General features: G+C 62.9%; 1 protein-coding gene across 1 annotated transcript in view; it reads right to left on the bottom strand.

The window, feature by feature from the left end:
* Positions 1–3,736: 3,736 nt before the first annotated feature.
* AMZ1 (archaelysin family metallopeptidase 1) overlaps positions 3,737–19,317 on the bottom strand; it is a 30,837-nt gene continuing 15,256 nt past the window's right edge. Inside the window, exons 2-7 of the mRNA XM_044234035.1 lie at positions 17,331–17,857; positions 9,404–9,571; positions 6,974–7,102; positions 6,497–6,666; positions 5,846–6,022; positions 3,737–4,294 (exon numbers count right to left, since the gene is read on the bottom strand). Coding sequence (XP_044089970.1) covers positions 3,737–4,294; positions 5,846–6,022; positions 6,497–6,666; positions 6,974–7,102; positions 9,404–9,571; positions 17,331–17,634 — 1,506 coding nt within the window. The 5' untranslated portion in view covers positions 17,635–17,857. The remainder of the gene's footprint in view (positions 4,295–5,845; positions 6,023–6,496; positions 6,667–6,973; positions 7,103–9,403; positions 9,572–17,330; positions 17,858–19,317) is intronic.

The raw sequence follows: 19,317 nt of genomic DNA, 5'->3' as shown, positions 1-19,317 counted from the left end.
GGTCGGTCCAGTGCAGCCCCCGGGAGCATCCCCCCACGTGGGCCCAAGGAGGAAGGCACCACGCTGGCCTGAGGGCTCGCGGCGGAAGGCCCATCCTCACGGAAGGGTCCGGCACACTCCCTCTGAAGTTCTGCTCTCGCTCTAGCTGGTGTGGCAAGAGACAGCGAATCTCCATGTGTTGCCAAAAGTCCCAATGAGGGAAAAGACAGTGACATCCACCTCAGACAGGATCCTCCAGCCCAGAAGCCCTCTGCTCCATCGGTTACTTGTTCCAGGAGCAGGTGAGTGTGTCTTCATGTGCCTCGTGGGCGGGGAGCTGGTGGCAAGCGGGACTCGGTGTCCTGCCTGGTCCCCGTGGACCTCGGGCTGGTGAGAGACCCACGACACAGCCTTACAAATGGGAGGTCGAGCACTGTGAGGAACGTGACACGGTGCTCTGCATGTCAGTGGGACCTGGAAGGTCCCATGTTCACCACAGCTGGGAGGTGACACTGTGAGGCTGCGGCCTAGCCAGAGAGCTGCGGGAGGGAGGGGACAGTGCTAGAGAAGCAGCGCAGTGCGGCCCATGTGCAGGAGCGGCCCAAGGACAGGGGACACTGGGCCTGGCCTCGTGGCCAGAACCTCACAAGCGTGTCAAGAGGCTCGGGGTAGCCGCAACTTGGCCTGGCCTCACAGGGAGCCTCGTTGATGGTGTTTCTGGTTCATTCGTTGGGTGCCTGGGGTCATTTCCGACCCAGGAGGTGGAGGCCGGCTGCAGGTCAGCTGGGGCACGGGCTGTGCCCTTGAGCCACCTCTGGTGAGCGACTCCGTGGGTCACATGGGTCAACACAGGGTGCAGGAGGACTGACCGCCTTGTGGCCCCTGGAGGTTTTTTGGAAAATTGCTTTTTTAAACCTGTGACTAGCTTGTTTTCATTTGCGTCTGTGCCCAAGAATAGAGTTCAAAAATAACGCGTGGGTGCTCCGCGTTCTCGTGAGGCCAGGTGCTGCTGGGTGGTACTGGGAAGGGCAGTGGGAGCCGCCTTGGCCGGTTCTGCCCGCGACTCCCAGTCACCCTGTGGCGTCCGCTCGCTCGCTGAGGGCCTCAAGTGTGCGATCCCCTGGCATCCTTGAAACCGGCTCCTGTCCATGCATAGCTGCCCCACCGCGAGGGGGAGTCCTCCCGGGCTATAGCGGCCTCCACAGCCTGGGTCCAGTTCAAGAGCCCCCCGAGGAAGCCCTGATGTCCTCCCCCCACCACCGGCTTTACCCGGGGTACTCGGACTCAGCTGGGGCCTTGACCCCTCTGGACAGACAGACGCAGAGCCCAAGTCCCGGTGCCCTTGCCCCAGAGTGCTGCCCCCAAACCACGTCCTGCGGCAGCCAGAGCCTCCCAGGAAACCCAGAGCTGGGGGCCCCGACTCCCCTTCCTGCTCAGCCTTCCCCTGCATGCTTCCGCAGAGCTGGAAGCAGATGGGCCAGTGTGCCCTCCAGCCTCGCAGCCCGGGACAAGTGACAGGCACATGTCCCTGCTGCCTAGACGGACCTGCTTGAAGGGGCGGGTTCTTTGCAGGAAAATGGGCCTGTCCCTTCCCGGGTAGATTGGGGGTCCTCAGCCGCCCCTGCCTGTCGATTCCGAAAGCAGCATCTCAAGGTCCCGGGCTCAGACCTTGAATGTGGGCGCGTGTGCGCCCCCCTGGAATGGTGTAGCTGCTCTTTTGAACTTGATGGGATCTAAATTTGGACTCTTAGGTTCAACATTAGCTGCTTGGCCAAGGTATGGCATGTTTGGGGTTATTTTTAAGCCTTTTCGAGAGTTCATTCCTCTTGGAAAGGTCTGAATCCGCTGTCCCATGAGACTGTTACCAGGCCCACAGCCACCTTCTGACCCCTACTCTGGCACTGTGCGGGGGTGAAGCAGCGAGGCCCTCCTGTGCCCACAGGGTGGACCCGGGGGCAGGGACAGTGGCCACCGGGAGAGGAGGCTGCCGCCATACCCACCTTCATCAGAACTGTTTAGATGGGTGCTGAAGCTGCTTCGGGAGTCCCCGTACACGTGATGTCTTGACCGCAGAGTATTTTTAGCCCTGTGTGGGACTCTTGGGGACTGGGGACGGATACAGAGCTCGAAGGCAATACAGTCCACTTTGTATGTTTATTAACAAAAACCGGCCCTTAGGGAGCCATGGTGTCGATACCCAGTTCCGCTCGCATAACGTGTGCCACCGCCCCTGGGGACTGTCCCAAACTGCTCCCCACCCCTCCAGCCTCCTTAATGCCAGAAGGAACCTCTGTTCCTCCAAGTTTTATTCTTACAATGTTCCCCCTAGCAGCTGGCTTTCAAACCACTGTCCCTTTGCAGCCTGGAGGCAGAGCAGACAGGCCGCCACCCCCATGGCTCAGGCACCGCCCCGAGTGCTCCCTCCCCACATCCTAGCTTCTCCGCTACCATCGGGAGACCCACCTTTTGCAGAAGACAGAAGGAAACTGGGAAACAGGTAACGTGACCGAGGCAGCAGGAGGGCCCGTCCAAGCCATGCGGATAGAGCAGGTTCCCATTCACCCCAGCTCTGCCTGACGGTGCCACCACCATCCTTAAAGGGAGGGGTCCCAGGGCCCCTCCCTGTGAACCTGGGGGTACAGGGCAGCGGCATTTTGGGGTGCTCCTGGAGGTCCTGGGCCCGTGGCCTGAGCCTCAGGAGCCAGCCCTCCATGCAGCCAACCTTCCTTCCTACAGCCTCTGCCCCCAGTGCAAATGTCTTAGCTCTAAGCACAGGGTTGGGGCTTTAAGGCACAAACGAAGGTTGGGGGCTGTGTTCGCGGCGACAGCTCCCCAGGCACAAGCCTTCCTCTGCTGGCTTCTCCCCATTTCCCTCCCTGACCTCCTGGTCATGGAGATGCCTGCGGCCCCCGGGACCCTGACCTGGAGCCCACACCTGCACCCAGTGCTTTGCAGGCCTGGGACCCTGTGCTCCTACCGGGAGTCTGCAGAGAGGAAGCTTCAGGCCTGCTTGCTGGGGGAGGAGATCCTCGATCTGGGTTGTATTTTGCAGTTTTTCTTAGGAAAGCCCCCAGACTGTAAAGCTAGCCCCGGAGTGTAAGAGCACCCCTGTCTGGTCTCTTTCCAGGAGGGAGACGTAGCTGTAGGCGCACTGCTGGGGGCCGGGAACCTTCCCTCTGCTGCTACACAGACACACAGAGCTAGGACGGAGCTGGCAGACGCCCGTGCACGCCCAAGCTTCAGCTCAGGAACCGTGTGACAGAAGCAAAGGGACACAGACACCCCAGATAAGCTGGCCGCCTCGGCCCAGCCCGCATGAAAAGGAGTCCACAGAGTCTGCGACGACCCCGTAAATGCCAGGACCTGAGACCCCAGCGGCACCCCTTGTCCGCAGCCCACACTGCTCTCACCACTGCAGGGGACAGCAGGTGACCAGGTCAGGGACACGGAGGGCCTCGGTCACTGTGACCCTGCCCGGCAGCCTCTGCAGGCACTGCGTGCAGCCCGAGGCTCAGAAGGCTGCGATAGCCCTGCCCGCATGGGGTCGGCCAAACTGTAAGCCCCTCACGTCCCCCGGGCATGCAGCCTGGCTTCTGCCCCGGGCAGCCTCTGCTCTAGTGGGGCGGGCGAGGGAGGCCCAGAGTCCCCAGTGCTGTCCAGGCTGGGCCTGAAGACTCTCTGCTGGTACCCTGGGGACAGGACCCAGGACTGCCGCTGATCCTGGGGGTGCACGGGGTCAGACAGATGGGCTTCCGGGTTAATTCTCCTCCGCTCTCCAGCGACAGGGGGACGACCCCGCCCTGGCCAGTCTGCGCGTGCTCAGCTTCCTCCGCAGGGAGGAGAGCGTGCCCCCCAGGACCCTGCGCAGCCCCGGGCCGTCGCGACTGCAGGGCAGGCCGGGCCGGGGTGCGGGGAGCTGCCCCGTGAACATCCCCCACCCGGCCAAGGCATCCACAGCCCCGTCCACCTGTGCCAGCTCTTCCTCTGTCACCTCCCGCTCCAGGGCCTGGATGCACAGCGCCAGCCACTGCCCGTGCTCCTCGATGGCCTCGCACGGGGGTCCGAGCTGCGGCGGGCTCTCAGGGATGGCCAGCGAGCCCAGCCCCTCCTCGTGCTCCAGCTCCGGCCCCACAGAGAAGCTGTGGCTCCCCGCGTCAGGGGTTAGGGGCTCCGACAGGCTGCTGCCCGGCTCCGACGCGCTCCCGCAGCTCAGACCCGAGTCTGTGCTGCCGGGCAGGGTGTCCGCCGCAGACGCCGCCCCCGCAGCCTGGCTGGTTCGAGTCCGCGTCCCCGCCTGAGTCCAGGCGTAAAGTCTCTGGGAGAGAGAGACAGAGGCTGGGCTGTGTGGGTGCCGCCACTTCAGCCAGAGTGCTGCCCTAAGACCCAGCCCCTTTGTGGGGGACCACCCTGCCCCCACCAGCCCGGGCCCCCCAGGGCTCCCGATGCAAACACTCAGAAGCCGCGCATGCCTGAAGTTCAATTTAACTCACACCGTATTAAGAGCAGTAAATACTCAGAACTTCTCCTGCACATGGTCTTACTTTTCTGATCTTTGCTCTCACTTCCGTCTGGTGTCTGCATGGTGAATACACCTGTGACCACGTGCTAGATCCCCCTTCCCAGCACTGCTCCCAGTATCCCCCACACCCCTCCACGGCTTGGTCAGTGTTTCCAGCACCCCACTGACCGGAACAAGGGGGCAGCAAGGACTGTTCCCCACCCAGCCCTCCATCAGCACACGGTCACTGCCAGAGCGTCCAGGGACCGACCCGGGTTCCAGGGCCCCCGTCCTCCTCCTCCTCCTCTGAGCCCCTCCAGTCACATGGGTGAGGCTCCAGAACAGGCTCCCTTCCTGGGCAGGGGTGTGTGCAGAAGGGGGGAGCCCTGGGTCAGGGGAACACAGGCCCGAGGAGGGACACAAGTGAAGACACCCCTGCTTTTCATCAGCCAGAGCCAGCCACCTTCCCTACACGTGTCCTGCAGCGTGTGTCCACGCCCCCTAAGTCAGTGGGGCTGTGTTGCGGGGGGCCCTTCCACCTGGACTTTGGCCATTTCCCAGTCACCCAGAAAAGATCTGCATCGGGAGGCAGCTCTGGAACTTGGAAACACCCAGCCTGCTCGGTCAGCAGTCATCAAAGTGGGGTCCCTGCGCCGCAGCACTCCTAGGAGCCTGAGAGATTCAGGCCCTCCCGTCCGGAGGGGCGAGGTCAGAAACTCCCTCCTGCCTGAGAACCTGTCCAAAATGGAGTCTGGCATTCCCCACCTTCACCAGAAAATCACCACTTACGGCCTCCCCAGGACAGCGGTGAGGCCCTCTCCCTGGGTCCCTGGGCGGGCCTGGGACCCTGCTGCGCGCAGCGCCTTGAGGCGACAGCAGAGGGCAGCATTGACCCGCAAACTTGGCCTGGCCGCCTCCCCAGGGCCTGCAAGGGCTTCCTCCTCCCAGGGGCTGGCCTGGCAGGCTGGGGGGGAAGCTGGAGGGGGTGGCTTGGGCCCTGTGCGATGCCGGAGGGGCCCTGAGCAGATGCAGGAAGTGTTAGGATAGGCCTAGCACCTGACCAGCGCTCAGAGAGCGTGACCTGAGAGAGAAAAACCATCTGCCCCTCTTCCCTCCCACAGAGCAGCAACCTGATAGCCACAGCCCCCATCACTGGGTGCAGACCGTGGGCCAGGCGCCCGGCGAGGGCCATGAACGCTGCCCAGCACCAGCAGGAGGCCAGGAGGTTGGCACAGGGGTCTGTTCACTTGGCCTGCAGGTCTCGCCCGCAGGGCCCAACTCCCGGCCTGCTGCCCCCTGAGCCCCATGCACGAGGCCTGCTAGGGCGCTCAGATGCCCTCTCTCCCTGCCAGTGGGCCGGCGGCTCACCTTGTACCTGTCGACGAGCTTGAAGCCGAGGACGTGCTGCAGCTTCCGCAGACAGATGGGACAGAGGTCCAGGGGCCGCCGCAGGGCCTCGTCCAGGCTGAGCGCCCCCTGCATGAGGCAGTGCAGCCAGCGGCAGTTCCCCAGCCCCAGGAGATGGCAGAGCTCGTGACATGTGACCTGAGGGAGACCACATAGCAGCATTGCCCTTGCCGCTGTGACCCCGGCCACCAGCCAAGCCCCCAATGCTGGGGTCGGCGCCCACAGGAGCCCCCATGGCCAGGAAGCAGGCCCTGTGCCCTCGCCCCTGCTCCCGACGGCACAGGGCACAGGTGGACAGCTCTGGAGCACCCAGGGCCCACCCAGCACAAGAGCTGGGGCAGCAAACAGGTTCACACCCCAACCCTGCCTACTCCCAGCTGCATGAGCTCAGGCAAAGGTGTGGGCGGCTCCAAGCCCTGTTGTCTGTGCTCTGGACAGCCTGGCCTTCGGCATGGGGCTGTTTGGAGCGCTCAGGCCCTTCTGGCTGATTGCCCATCCTCAGCAGCGGCCTGGAACTCACCAGAGCCCCCGGGGCCTTCCATCCTCTTGCTGCCCCATCTCCTTCCTCCCCCACCCCATGCACTGACCCCATGCCCTGGCTTCCCTGCCCACCTTGCAGCACTGGACCATCCCCAGGGCACTGAAGCACACAGTTGGGCCTCCGTCCTGCCCGGGAGTCACAGGGTCATCTGTGGCCACCTCCACCAAGGCTGGATCAGAGGCGCTGGGTCCCGATGGCAAGAGATCCCCCGAGAACCGGGCAAAGCTGCAGACGCCTACCTCTGGGGAGAAACAGACACAAGGCGGCATCTCAGGGGATGCCTGGGAGCAAACCCACCCTGTCCTTGGGATGCATGGGTCCTGGAGCCCGGCCCTGCCAGTGCACCTCCACAAAGGCCACTGCGAGATCCCTGCCCAAGAGGAGGCAGGACTTGGGGGTGTGTATTCTGGAGCAGTTTCCAGGTAGGGTGTCGTCTTCCCAGGAGAGTTGGGGCTCCCATGCACTTGCTGCCCCGCCCCTGCACCCCAGGGTGCGCCCACCCACCCCTAAGCACAGCTAGGGCGGGGGCTGCCGGGGCGCCGGCTCACCGTGGCCTGGAAGGAACTTGCCGAAGGTGAAGCTCCAGGCCTCGCAAGGGTACAGGTCGGACAGTGTGAGGCCCAGCACGCACAGGGCGTCCCCCGGCTTGCTGTTCTTCAGGAAAGACAGGATGCCGTCTGCGAGGGGAGAGGGCCCGAGGGGCGGTGAGGGGGCGGCTGGGGCCCCGTCTCCCCAGCCCAGGTTCCAGGCTGTTCTCTTCCATCTGCCTGTGGCCAGCCCCTCCCTAAGTCAGGTGCAAGCTGGCCACATTCCCCAAGAAGCTCACGGTCCGAGGTGGGGAAGTCCCAGCAGCCACACTGCACAACACAGAGCAGGAGCCACAGGCCTGGGCCTCAGGGTCAGGCAGCCGGGGTCACGTGAGCAGGCCCTCAGGGTCTCCATTTCCAAAACTCAGAAGAGCTGGCTCGGACGGGGTAGTTGAAAGGCCCAGATACATCCCGGTGGGGACGTCAAGAAGGTCACTTGACCAATGGGACCAGTGTTCAGGGGACAGTGCCCCGGCAGCCACCAGATATAGCAGGAGCCCCAGAGACCCATGTATCCGAGTCCCCAGGGCCTGTGAATGTGCTGCCTCATAAAGCAGCAGGGACGCTGTGGACGTGATTAAATTAAAGGCCTTAAAAACCAGAAGTTACTCTGGATTTTCTGGGTGGGCTCAGGGCAGTCATTAGGGTCTTCAGAGGACAAGGCAGAGAGGGTCAGAGAGACCTGAAGGTGGCGGTGGTGGTGGGCAGAGACACAGCAGTCCAGGACCGAGCCTCGAGCAGGGCCGGGTCCCGTAGGCAGGGCCAAAGGGCCAGCAAGGTCTAGGACCAGAAGAGGGTTTCAGTGGCCAAACCTGAAACCTGGCGCACAGGGAGGACCCACCAGCATCAGGACAGCACATGCCCCAGCCAAGAACTCCCTGCCCCCCTGAAAAGTCCGTGCCCGTAATGGGCTCCTTATAATGCACACTGGGGACCGTGAGCTCACCTCCTGCCCAGGAGAACCAGATAAGCCGAGTGAAACGCAAAAAAAGCTTCTTAAAGGGTCCTAGGTGGGGTGGCGATGGCCACAGGGGACACCATGCCCATCCTGGGGCCGAGGGGGGGTGTACAAAGCAAACTTTTCTACTGGTCACGGTGGCCACTAGGTTACAGGTGTGGTCGTCAAGGCTCACAGAGCTGGTACAAAGGGACAATTTCCCTACACGTGAATTATGCCTCCATAAACAGGATTTAAGAAAAACCAGAGATCTGATGAGAAATCAGAACAGGGATGCAGGGCGTAGGATTGGAGCAGGAAGCTTAAGGCTGAGCTTCTTCTGGGATCGGTCTGGGTAGGGGGAGTGCAGGCTGGACTCCCAGGGCCGTGGGTGGCCCCGAAAAACTGCCCGCCTCTGTCTCGGGCACCACCTGCCCGTACCTGGCAGAGGAAATCTAGAATCCTCCCTAGAGCCGATCACACTGTCCAAGGCCACGAGTTCTTCTCAAAGTTAAACTAATTTTCCAATTAAGATGGCTAACGATGAAAAATAACAAGAGAGGCCAACAGCAAGGCCGAGCGAGCAGAGAACCACGGGCGCGCTCCAGGTGGTGGAAGCAGCCCTCCCAGCAGCCGCGTTCATGGTTTGAATACAGAGCTTAAATTCCAGCAGGAAGTCGGTATTTTTAGGAGTGACGCTGCTGGTTTAAGAAAGAATCCATGAGCAACTATAGAAAGGCACAAGAGGAGAAGTGAAATGCAGAATTCGGGGCACGGGGGCACGGCGTCCATGGTGCGGTGCAGGGATCGGTCCTCCACAAGGGAATGACGTGTGGCTGGAGCAGGGGCACCGAGAAGGTACCAGACCCAGGGGAGGTAACGCACAGGGGAGGTATCGCACATCCAGGTAGAGCCCCGAGTGGGAAGGAAGAGCACCACTAGGGGTTCCCGCCGCTGACGAAAGACCCTGGTGCACCCCAGACATGGCATTTGCCCCTGCTGGGAGCCCCTAGACTTGTGTCGGGCTGTCCCACGCATCTGAGAGCCTCCGGTCCATCTGTGCGGGGACCCCCAACCCCGCCACTCTTGAGCTGCCAGCAACCCCAGGGATTTGCGGGGGGCACAGGGAAGGGTCTTCTGGACGCACACAAGGCTAAAGGCTGGAGGGAGGCCGTGCAATGCAGCGGGCAGCCGGAGGAGGGCTTGCTTCACTGGCCTGGCGCACCCTGGGGCTTCCCCGTGGACTCGGGGCTGGGAGTTCCGCCCCACACCCGCGGGAGAGGGAAGGCAACTCTGCCCCACCCTCCCCTGCCCAAGGCTGGGAAATAGAGGCTCCCCCAGCAAAGAGGGGGAAGGGATTCCTGCCTTCCCCCGGGGTCTTCCTCCTGCCCTCTGCCTCCTGGCAAGGGCCCCATGCGAAGTGGCAGAGGCTGTGCCCCGCCGCACTCGCCCACCTGTGTGCAGCTGGAGCCTGTCCGAGTCCTGGCTGGGACGTGAGCAGCAGTGAATGGACGCGGCCGCCACCGAGGGCAGGCAGCGGACCTGCAAGCCCAGGAAGAAGGCCTCCGTGCAGTTCCTCAGGTGCTCCAGCAAACCGCTGCCCGCCGGACCCTCGCTCAGATCTGGGGGCGGGGCGGGGCGTCAGCCGCCCGGGCCCCCACTGGCCACGCCCAGCAACCCCCCCAGTACCCAGCACCCCAGCACCCCAGCACCAGTATCCCAGCACCCTCAGCACCCCTGTCAGCACATAGCACCCCAGCACCCAGCACACCCCCAGTGCCAGGCACCCCAGCCCCCAGCAACCCAACACCCCAGCCAGCACCCCCCACCACACCCCAGCACCCACCAGCACCTCTGCTAGCACCCCAGCACCAGCACCCCAGCACCTCAGCCAATGCCCCAGAACCCCAACACCCCCACTAGCATCCAGCACCCTGCCAGCACCCCTGCAAGCACCCCAGCACTGCAGCCAGCACCTAGTAACCTCCTGTCAGCACCACAGCACCTCTACCAGCATACAGCATCTGCCACTAGCACCCCTGCTAGCATCCAGCACCCCCGCTAGCACCCAGGACCACCTACTAGCATCCCAGCACCACCTGCCAGCACCTGAGCACCCCTGCCAGCACTTCTGCTAGCACCCAGCTCACCCACCAGCACCCCAGCAACCCTGCCAGCATCGAGTGTCCCCTCCAGCGCCCAGCACTCCCACCAACATCCAGCACCACTGCCAGTACCCCAGTACCCTCACTAGCACCACAGCAACCCAACCAGCACCCCAGCACCTCAGCAAGTGCCCCAGGACCCTCACTAGCACCCAGGAACCCGCCAGCATCCCTGCTAGTATGTAGCACCCTAGCACTCACACTATGTCACCCAGCACCCAAGTACCCACACCAGCACTGACACATACCCAGCCAGCACCCCTGCTGACACCAAGCACTCCAGTACCCCACCAGCAATCCGGCACCCCCGCCAGTACCCAGCACCCTAGCACTCCCACTAGCACCCAGCACTCCACTAGCACCCCCCACCCCAACCCCTGCCATCACCCTGCGAGCACCCAGCACCCCAGCACCACACCAGTAACCAATACCTCCAACACCCCAGTACCCCCACTAGCACCCCAGCAATCCTACCAGAACCACTGCTAGTACCCAGCACCCCAGCACCCCTGCCAGCATCTCAGCACTCACACCAGTACCCCAACAACCCCATCAGCACCCCAGCATCCCCCCACTAGCACCCCAGCACATCCTGCCAGCACCCCTGCCAGCAATGTTGCTAGTACCCAGCACCCCAACACCCCCACCAACACTTCAGCAACCCTGCTGACACCTCAGCACCCCTGCCAGCACCCTGCTAGCACCCAGCAACCCCACCAGTACCCTAACACCACTACCCACACCCCAGCACCCTGCTAGCACCGCCATTAGCACCCCAGCACTCCCACCAGACACCTGACACACCCACCAGCATTCCAGTAACCCCCGCCAGCACCCTGCTAGCACCAAGCACCCCAGCACCTCCCACCAGAACCCTAACATCCCCACCAGCATCCCAGCACACGTGCCAGCACCCCTGCTAACACCAGCACACCAGCAACCCCATTAACACCCAGCAACCCCGCCAGGAACCCAGCTTGTTCCCAGCACCCCAGCACCCCTGCCAGCACCTCAGCACCCCTGCTAGCACCCCTCTAACACCCAGCACCCTAGGACCCCCGTCAGCACCTCAGCACCCTCCCCAGCACCCAGCACCACCATCACCCCAGCATTGCCCGCAGGCACCCCCTGCCCCCACCAGCACCCAGCACACCCACTAGCACTGCAGCACCCCAACAGAACCCCAGAAGCATTTGTAACCCAGCACCCCCTACCAGCACCCCAGCACCCTCACTAGCACCTCAGCACCCCCACCAGCACTCCTGCTAGCACCCAGCACCCCAGCACCCCCACCAATACCCCAGCAGCCTTGCCAGCACCTCAGCACCCCTGCCAGCACCCTGCCTGCACCCAGCACCCCAGCACCCCACCAGCACCACTGCTAGTACCCAGCACCCCAGCACCACTGCCAGCATCTCAGAACACCCGCCAATACCCCAGCACACACCACTAGCACCCAAGCACCCCCAGCCAGCACCCCATCAGGCACCAAGCACTCCAGCATCGCTGATGGCTCCAAGCACCCCAGAATCTCTGCCAGCACCCCAGCAACCCCACTAGCACCTAGCACCCCCACAAGCAACACTGCTAGTACCCAGCACCCCAGCACCCCGCCAGCACCTCAGCACCCCTGCTAGCATCCTAGAACCCATAGCAGCATCTCAGCACTCACGCCAGCACTCAGTACCCCCACTATCACCCAGCACCCCCAACACCATAGCACCCCTGCCAACACCCCTGCTAGCACCCAACACCCTAGCACCCCCACCAGCTCCTCAGCACCCCACCAGGACCCAGACCCCCACCAGTATCCAGCAACCCTTTTGTACACCAGCAACCCCCGCCAGCACCCTAGCACCCCCACCAATACCCCAGCAGCCCCGCCAGCACCCCTGCTAGTACCCACCACCCCACCAGCAACTCAGCACCCCCGCCAGTGCCCCAGTACCCCCACCAGCACCCCAGCACCCCTTCCAACACCTCAGCACCCCCGTCAGTGACCAGCACCCCCACTAGTATAACCCTAGAACACTAGAAACCCCACCAGCACCCTCATTAGCACCCCACCACACCCACCTAGCACCCTAAAACCATTGCCAGCATTCTAGTACCTCCCACTAGCACCCCTGCTAGCACCCAGCACTCCAGCACCCCTGCCACCACACCAGCACGCCCCCAGAACCCCAGCACAAACACAAGCATCCCACCACACCCCACTAGCACCCATGCTATCACCCAGTACACAGCCAGCACCCCCACAAGCAACCCAGCAACCCCACCAGCACCCTGCTAGCACCCAGCACACCCTGCTAGTACCCAGCACCCCCACCAGCATCCCAGAACTCCTGCTAGTACCCAGCACCTCCTCCTGCACCACTGCTAGTACCCAGCACCCCAGGACCCTCCGCCAGCACCTCAGCACCCCTGCCGGCATCTAGCACCTTAGTACCCCCATCAGCACCCCAGCAGCCCCCAAGACACCCCTGATAGCACCCAATACTCCAGCACCCCCGCCAGCACCTCAGCACCTCCACTAGCAACCCTGCAACCCCCCCAAACACCAGCACCCCCACTAGTACTGCAGCACCACCACCAATACCCCAGCACCCCCACTAGCACACCTGCTAGCACCCCAGCACCCCTGCCAGCATCCCTGCTATCACTCAGCACCCCAGCATCCCTGCCCACCCCTACTATCACCCAGCACCAAGTACTCCCGCCAGCACCCCAGCACTCCCTATCAGCACCCTGCAAGCAACCAGGACTCCAGCACCCCCACCTGCATCCCAGCACCTCCTGCCAGGACCATGGCTAGCACCCAATGCCCCAGCACCTCCACCAGCACCTCAGCACCCCACTACCACACAAGCATCCCACCAATACCCAAGCACCCCAGCACCCCCACCAGTATCCTAACACCCCGCCGGCTACCCAGTGCCCCCCTCCAGCACCCTGTTAACACCCAGCACCCCAGCACCAACACCAGCACCACCTGCCAGCACCCCTGCTAACACTCAGCAAACCAGTACCCCAGCCAACACCTCAGCACCCCTCCTGCACCCCAGCACTGCTGCCAGTACCCCAGTACCCCCACAAGCACCCACATACCCCCAACAGCACCCAAGCAGGCCTGCTAGAACCCAGCACCCCCACCAGCACTGCTGCTAGTACCCAGCACCACCACCACCACCTCAGCACCCTCACAAGCACCCTGTTAGCACCAGGCACCCCCACCAGCACCCTAACAACTCCATCTGCATCCCAGCACCACCCTCCAGCAACCTGCTAGTACCCAGCACCCCCATTAGTACCCCAAACCCTCCCACGAGAACCCTAACATTCCCAGCAGTATGCCAGCACACCCCATCAGCATCCCTGCTAGCACCCAGCATCCCAGCACCCCCACTAGCACCCCAGAACACCCACCAGCACCCTAACACCCCCATCCACATCCCAGCACACCCCATCAGCACCCTTGCTAGCATCCATTATCCCAGCACCCCTGCTAGCTCCTGTACTAGCACCAGCACCCCTACAAGCACCCAGTACACTAGCAACACTTCCAGCACCCAGCAACCCCCAAAAGCACCTCAGCACCCCCACCTGCACCCAGCACCCCACTAACACCCCAGCACCCCCACCAGCACCTCAGTATCCCCTCTAGCACAACACCCCTTCCAGCACCCAACACCCCCACTAGCTCCACAGTACCCAGCACCCCCACCAGCATCCTAAGACCCCCGCCAGCATCCCAACACCTCCGCCAGCACCCCGCTAGCACCCAGTGCCCTGGCAAGCACCTCCGCACCCCTCTGAGCACATCCACAAGCACCCCAGCACCCCCACAAGGACCCATGCTATCACCCAGCACCCCAGTAACCCTACCAGCACCTCAGCAGCCCTGCAAGCAAGCACCCCTGCTACCACCCAGCACCCTAGCACCTCCACCAGACCTCAGCAATCCTGCCAGCTCCCAGAACCCCCTAGTACCACAGCACCCCCATAAGCACCCCAGCACACCTGCTAGCACCCCAGCACCTCCACCACCACCCCAGCACCCCACCAGCATCCCTGTTAATATGCAGCACCCTAGTACCCACGCCAGGACCTAATAGCACCCAGCACCCTAGCACCCCCACAAGCACTGCAGCACCCTCAGGAAACCTCAGCACCCCCACTAGCACCACAGCATACCCACAAGCACCCCTGCACCTGCACAAGCATGCCAGCACCACCCATCAGCACCCTAACACCCCTGCCAGCATCCCCACACCCCCCACCAACACCTTGCTAGCACCCATCACCCCAGCACTCCCACCAGCACTTCTGCAGCACCTTAGCACCCCCACCACAACCCCAGCACCTGCACAAGCACCCCAGTACCCCAAGGACCCATGCTATCACCCAGCACCCAGTACCCCACCAGCACCACACCCTAGCATCTGCCAGGACATCAGCAACTCCGCCAGCACCCAGCACCCCACCAGCATCCCTACTAGTATGTAACACCCTAGCACCCACACCAGCACCCCTGCTAGCACCCAGCACCCTAGTACCCCCAAAAGCACTGCAGGACCCCTGCCGACACCCCAGCACCCCCACTAGAACCCCATCAAACCCATCAATACTCCAGCACTCCCATTAGCACCCCAACACCCCCAGCCAGCACTCCGACACCACCCGCCAGCACCCCTGTTAGCACTTAGAACCCTAGCACCCACTGCCAGCACCACAGCACCCACTGCCAGCACCCCTGCTAGCACATAGCACCCGAGCACCCCCCACCAGCAGCCCTGCTCACACCCAGCACCCTAGGACCCCCACCAGCACCTCAGCACCCCACCCCAGCACCCAGCACCCCACTAGCACCCCCAACAGCACCCCTGCTAGCCCCCAACACCACAGCACCCCCGTGAGCAATCCTGTTAGCTCCCAGGACCCAGCACTCCCACTAGCACACCTGTACCCCACTAGCATGCCAGCATCCACACCAGCCCCCCAGCACCCCTGCCAGCACCCCTGCCAGCACTTCGGCAACCCACCAGCAACCATTACCCCCGGCAAACCTCAGCAGCCCCACCAGCACCCCAGCACTCCTGCCACCACACTATTAGTACCCCATAACCCAGGACCCCTGCCAGCACCTCAGCACTCCTACCAGCATCCTAGCACCCCCTGCCAGCACCCGAGCAACCTGCTAGCACCCAGCACCTGAACCAGCAACACAGCTAGTACCCAGCACCCCAGCACTCCCAACAGCACCCAGCACCACCATCACCCTAGCATCTCTTGCCAGCACCCTGACAGCACCACCAGTACCCCTGGTAGTACCCAGCTAGTACCCACCACCCCCGCAGCAACTCAGCACGCCCGCCAGTGCCCCAGTACCCCCGCCAGCACCCCAGCAGCCCCCACCAACACCCCTGCTATCACCCAGCATCCCAAAACCCCTACCAGCACCTCAGTACCTCCGCCAACACCCCAACACCCCTGCCAACACCTTAGCATCCCCACTAGTACCCCTGCTAACAGCAGAGTACCCCTGCCAGCACCCCTGCTATCACCCAGCACCACCACTAGAACCCCAGCACCCACTTAGCACCCTAACACCCCTGCCAGCATCCCAGTACCCCCCGCCGGCATCCTGTTAGCACCAACAACCCAGCACCATCACTAGGACCCCAGCACCCACTTAGCACCCTAAGACCCCCGCCAGCATCCCAGCACCTCCCACCGGCCTCCTGCTAGCACCCAACAACCCAGCACCCCCACTAGTACCCCTGCACCTCCTGCCAGCACCCTAACACACCCACCAGCACCCCCTGCCACTCCCCTGCTAGCACCCAGCAACCCAGCACCCCTGCTTGCATCCAGCACCCCTGTCCGCACTCCTGCTAGTACCCAGCACCCCAGTGCCCCCACCAGCACCTCAGCACCTCCATCAGCACCCCAGCATCCCTGCCAACACCCAGCATCCCCACTGGTACCCCTGCTAGCACCCAGCACCCCAGACCCTGCCAGCACTTCAGCACTCCTGCTAGCACCCCTGCTGGTACCTAGCATCCTAGCACCCCTGCCAGCACCCCAGCAGCTCCCGCCAATACCCTAGCATTCCCACTAGCACCCCTGCCACCAACCCGCAGCCCCCTAGGTAGCACCGCAGCACCCCTGCCAGCACCCCTACCAGCACCCAGCACATCAGCATCCCTGCCAGCACCCCAGCACCCCCCCCACAACAAGCAGTCCAGCATCCCCACCAGCACCTCAGTGCCCCCAGCAGCACCCAGTAGTCCAGCACCCCTTCCCCCAGCATCCCATCCCCACTGGTCCAAGAAGGTTGACAGGGACCTGCCTTTCCAGAGTCGGGCTGTAACATTTTTTAAGGGACAAAGAAAAATGGAGGAAAGGCCAATGCCCAGAGGAAAGATAAGAAGTCTGGGGGGCAGGGAGCTCTGGGTGGGGGGGCAGCAGGGACTCACCCAGGGTCACAGTCCATAAGGCTGGCAGGGAGGGGGCAGCAGAGGCGGGTCAGAGAGGCCCCTCGGGGTTAATGCTGCAAAAAGCCTGCCTGGCAAGAGCAGAGTGGGACACAGGGAGGGTGCCAGTGAGGCCGGGAGGGCGAGGTGCCCTTTGCCGAGCCCCCACCAGGCTGTGTTGCAGGAGGACAGAGGGGCACAGACCCGGGGTGGCACCCTGGAGGGCCTGGGACTGGATGGATGGAAATGCAGAGCCCCGGGCCACCTCAGATCCAGAACTACGTTCACGAGGTGCCCGTGATCTGCTCACATGGGCACAGGAAGCCCTGGGGAGTCACTAGCAGGTGACAAGGAGCCAAGTGCATGGTTTGGGAGCAATGGATGGAGGCAGCCTCTCCAGGCATAGCTGGAGCAATGGGTGGAGGCAGCCTCTCCAGGCATAGCTGCAGGGCCATGGAGAAGGAGGGGTGCCTGTGGGCCTCTGGTCCCCCAGGGCAGGCGGGACACGCAGGTTCTCCCGCCTATTCCTCCTCTGCAAAGCCAGGTCCTCACCTGCCCCAGTTCCCTCTGCCGGCCCGCACCCCCACATCCAAACCCCTGGCGCTGTCCCGTTCCCAGGAGGGCCCACCTGGGGTCTGAGCACAGAGTCCCTACCCAGATTCAGAGTCCAAGTTCCCCGCGGGGCCCTGCTGGCTCAGGGCTGTCCCCACCAACCCCCACAGGCCCCCCAAGCCTTGTACCTATGGGCTGTAAGTAGATGTGCTTGCGGGCCAGGCCCGGCCTCCGGGACGGCAGGGAGGCATGGAAGGTCTGGAAGTCCTCGGGGGCCTCAGGGCGGCTGAGGAGCCAGTCGAAGGCGGAGCGGATGAGCAGGGAGCAGAAGAGCGTCCTCTGGGGGTTGTAGGCCTCGGCCAGGAAGAGCCTCTCCGCAGGGGTGAAGGTGGCCACGTAGCGCTGCTGCAGGGTGGGGTCAGTGGACACCAGTGCCTCCTTCAGAGCCCGTGGGCCGAAGCTGAACTCCTGGGCCGGCCTGCACTGCAGCATGGCGGGCCTGGCCTCTCCGGGCAGCCCCTGCTGTGGCCCATGGACACCCTTGGGGACGGCCACCAGCTCTTCCAGAACCTTCTGCAGGCCGATGGGAACCACCGAAAGCTTCCCTCCAACAGGTGCTAGGCCAGCGTCCTGGGGCTCCCAGCTCTGCCCTGTGTGGGGTCTCCTTGAGACAGCAAGGGGCTGTGGCACGGACACGTCCAGGCCTGGCGGCACCCTGCGGAGAGGGGGACAGCCCCCGCTGAGCACATGCAGCCCTCCCACCCGTCAGGGAACAGAAGGACGTATGTCCTCCTGCTCTAGCCCCCAGCCCCTGTCTCCATGGAGACCCAGCACCCACTCCCCCACCCCACCTGCCCTCAGACGCGGGGGGAAGGGCCTCCCCAAGAAGAAACCCAGTCGTTCCTGTTCTTCTGTGCACCCCATCGCCTGGGGCCCCGCAGCACCTCCTTGTGCTAACTGGAGGCCTTCCGGGCAGTTCCCCGCACGCCCAAGGACGGAAGCCTGCTCCCCGAGTTGCCCGGCCGGCCGGGAGCCCGCACAGCACCGGGTCCGGAGGTTTCCCCGCACATGCGAGGCATGGGCACACGTGCCAACCACAGAAAGCTATAAATAGGGTGATGGGGCCAAGCCACAAAGAGCGCTTTAAGGGCTGGAACCGACGGGGCGGGGAGAGCAGACACAGGGGAGGACAGATGGGCTGGGAGAAGGGGACAAAGTCCCTTCACAGATCGGCGTTCTCCTTGCGAGTCTGAGTGTGGACACGAACATCCGAGCTCATGGGAGACGAGGCCCCTTCCCTGCACAGGCTCCCTGAAATGCTACCACGTTCCCGGTGGACGGCAGGCTCCCGTCTCCATCCAGAGGCGTGTGCCGTGGGCAGGGGAGCCTCGCAGAGCAGGGGGAGCTGACGACGGAGGAAGCCAGAAAACGAACGTGTAACAGAGCAGAGCACGGCGGGGTGGGGGGCGGGGATCAGAACGCAGAGGAGAACAGCACTTGGCCCACTCTCCGTTTAGAAAGACAAGCCAGTGATGCAAAACCCCAAAACAGGAACGGGCCTTGTTTTGGGCGGAAGAATGGAGAAATGAGCCCACACCCCCTTTGGCTAACCCTGACTTAAAACATTCATCTGGGAAACACACATACAGGCACGTGTGTGCACAGACCTCTGTGCAAACCCACACCAATATACACACATATACACCACGGCGTCCTCTGGAATTCCCAACTTTTCTTGGAACATATATCCGTACAGATACCCTGGCCTGTTTTCCGGAGTTCCTGGAGGAGTCGGGGGCCGGCCAGGATGGAGAGCCAGCCCTCAGAGGCACATCTTTCCTTCTGCGTGTGTGTTTTAAGAACAGAGATCAGGCCTGATTCCGCACGCAAGCTTACATCCTTTCAATTTTGTATATGATGAGCATTTCCCCAAGTCCTTCGACATTCTATGAAAAAAAGCCATTGTAGGGGGTGCCTGGCTGGCTCAGTTGGTTCAGGGTCCAACTGTTGATCTCCGGGTCAGGAGTCTGAGCCCCATGTTGGGCTCCACGCTCAGTGTGAGACTACTTTTTTTTAAAGAAATGCTGTTTTTTCCTGACTGCCCCTCCAAAATGCCATGATGGACGTCTTGGTACACAGATCTGAGATTCTGTCCTCAGGAGAGATTCCCAGAAG

This window comes from Neovison vison, chromosome 14 (genome assembly GCF_020171115.1).
Source record: "Neovison vison isolate M4711 chromosome 14, ASM_NN_V1, whole genome shotgun sequence".
Lineage (NCBI taxonomy): Eukaryota > Metazoa > Chordata > Mammalia > Carnivora > Mustelidae > Neogale > Neogale vison.
The sequence above is the reverse complement of the archived record's forward strand: the minus strand, read 5'-3'. Positions and strand labels throughout refer to the sequence as shown.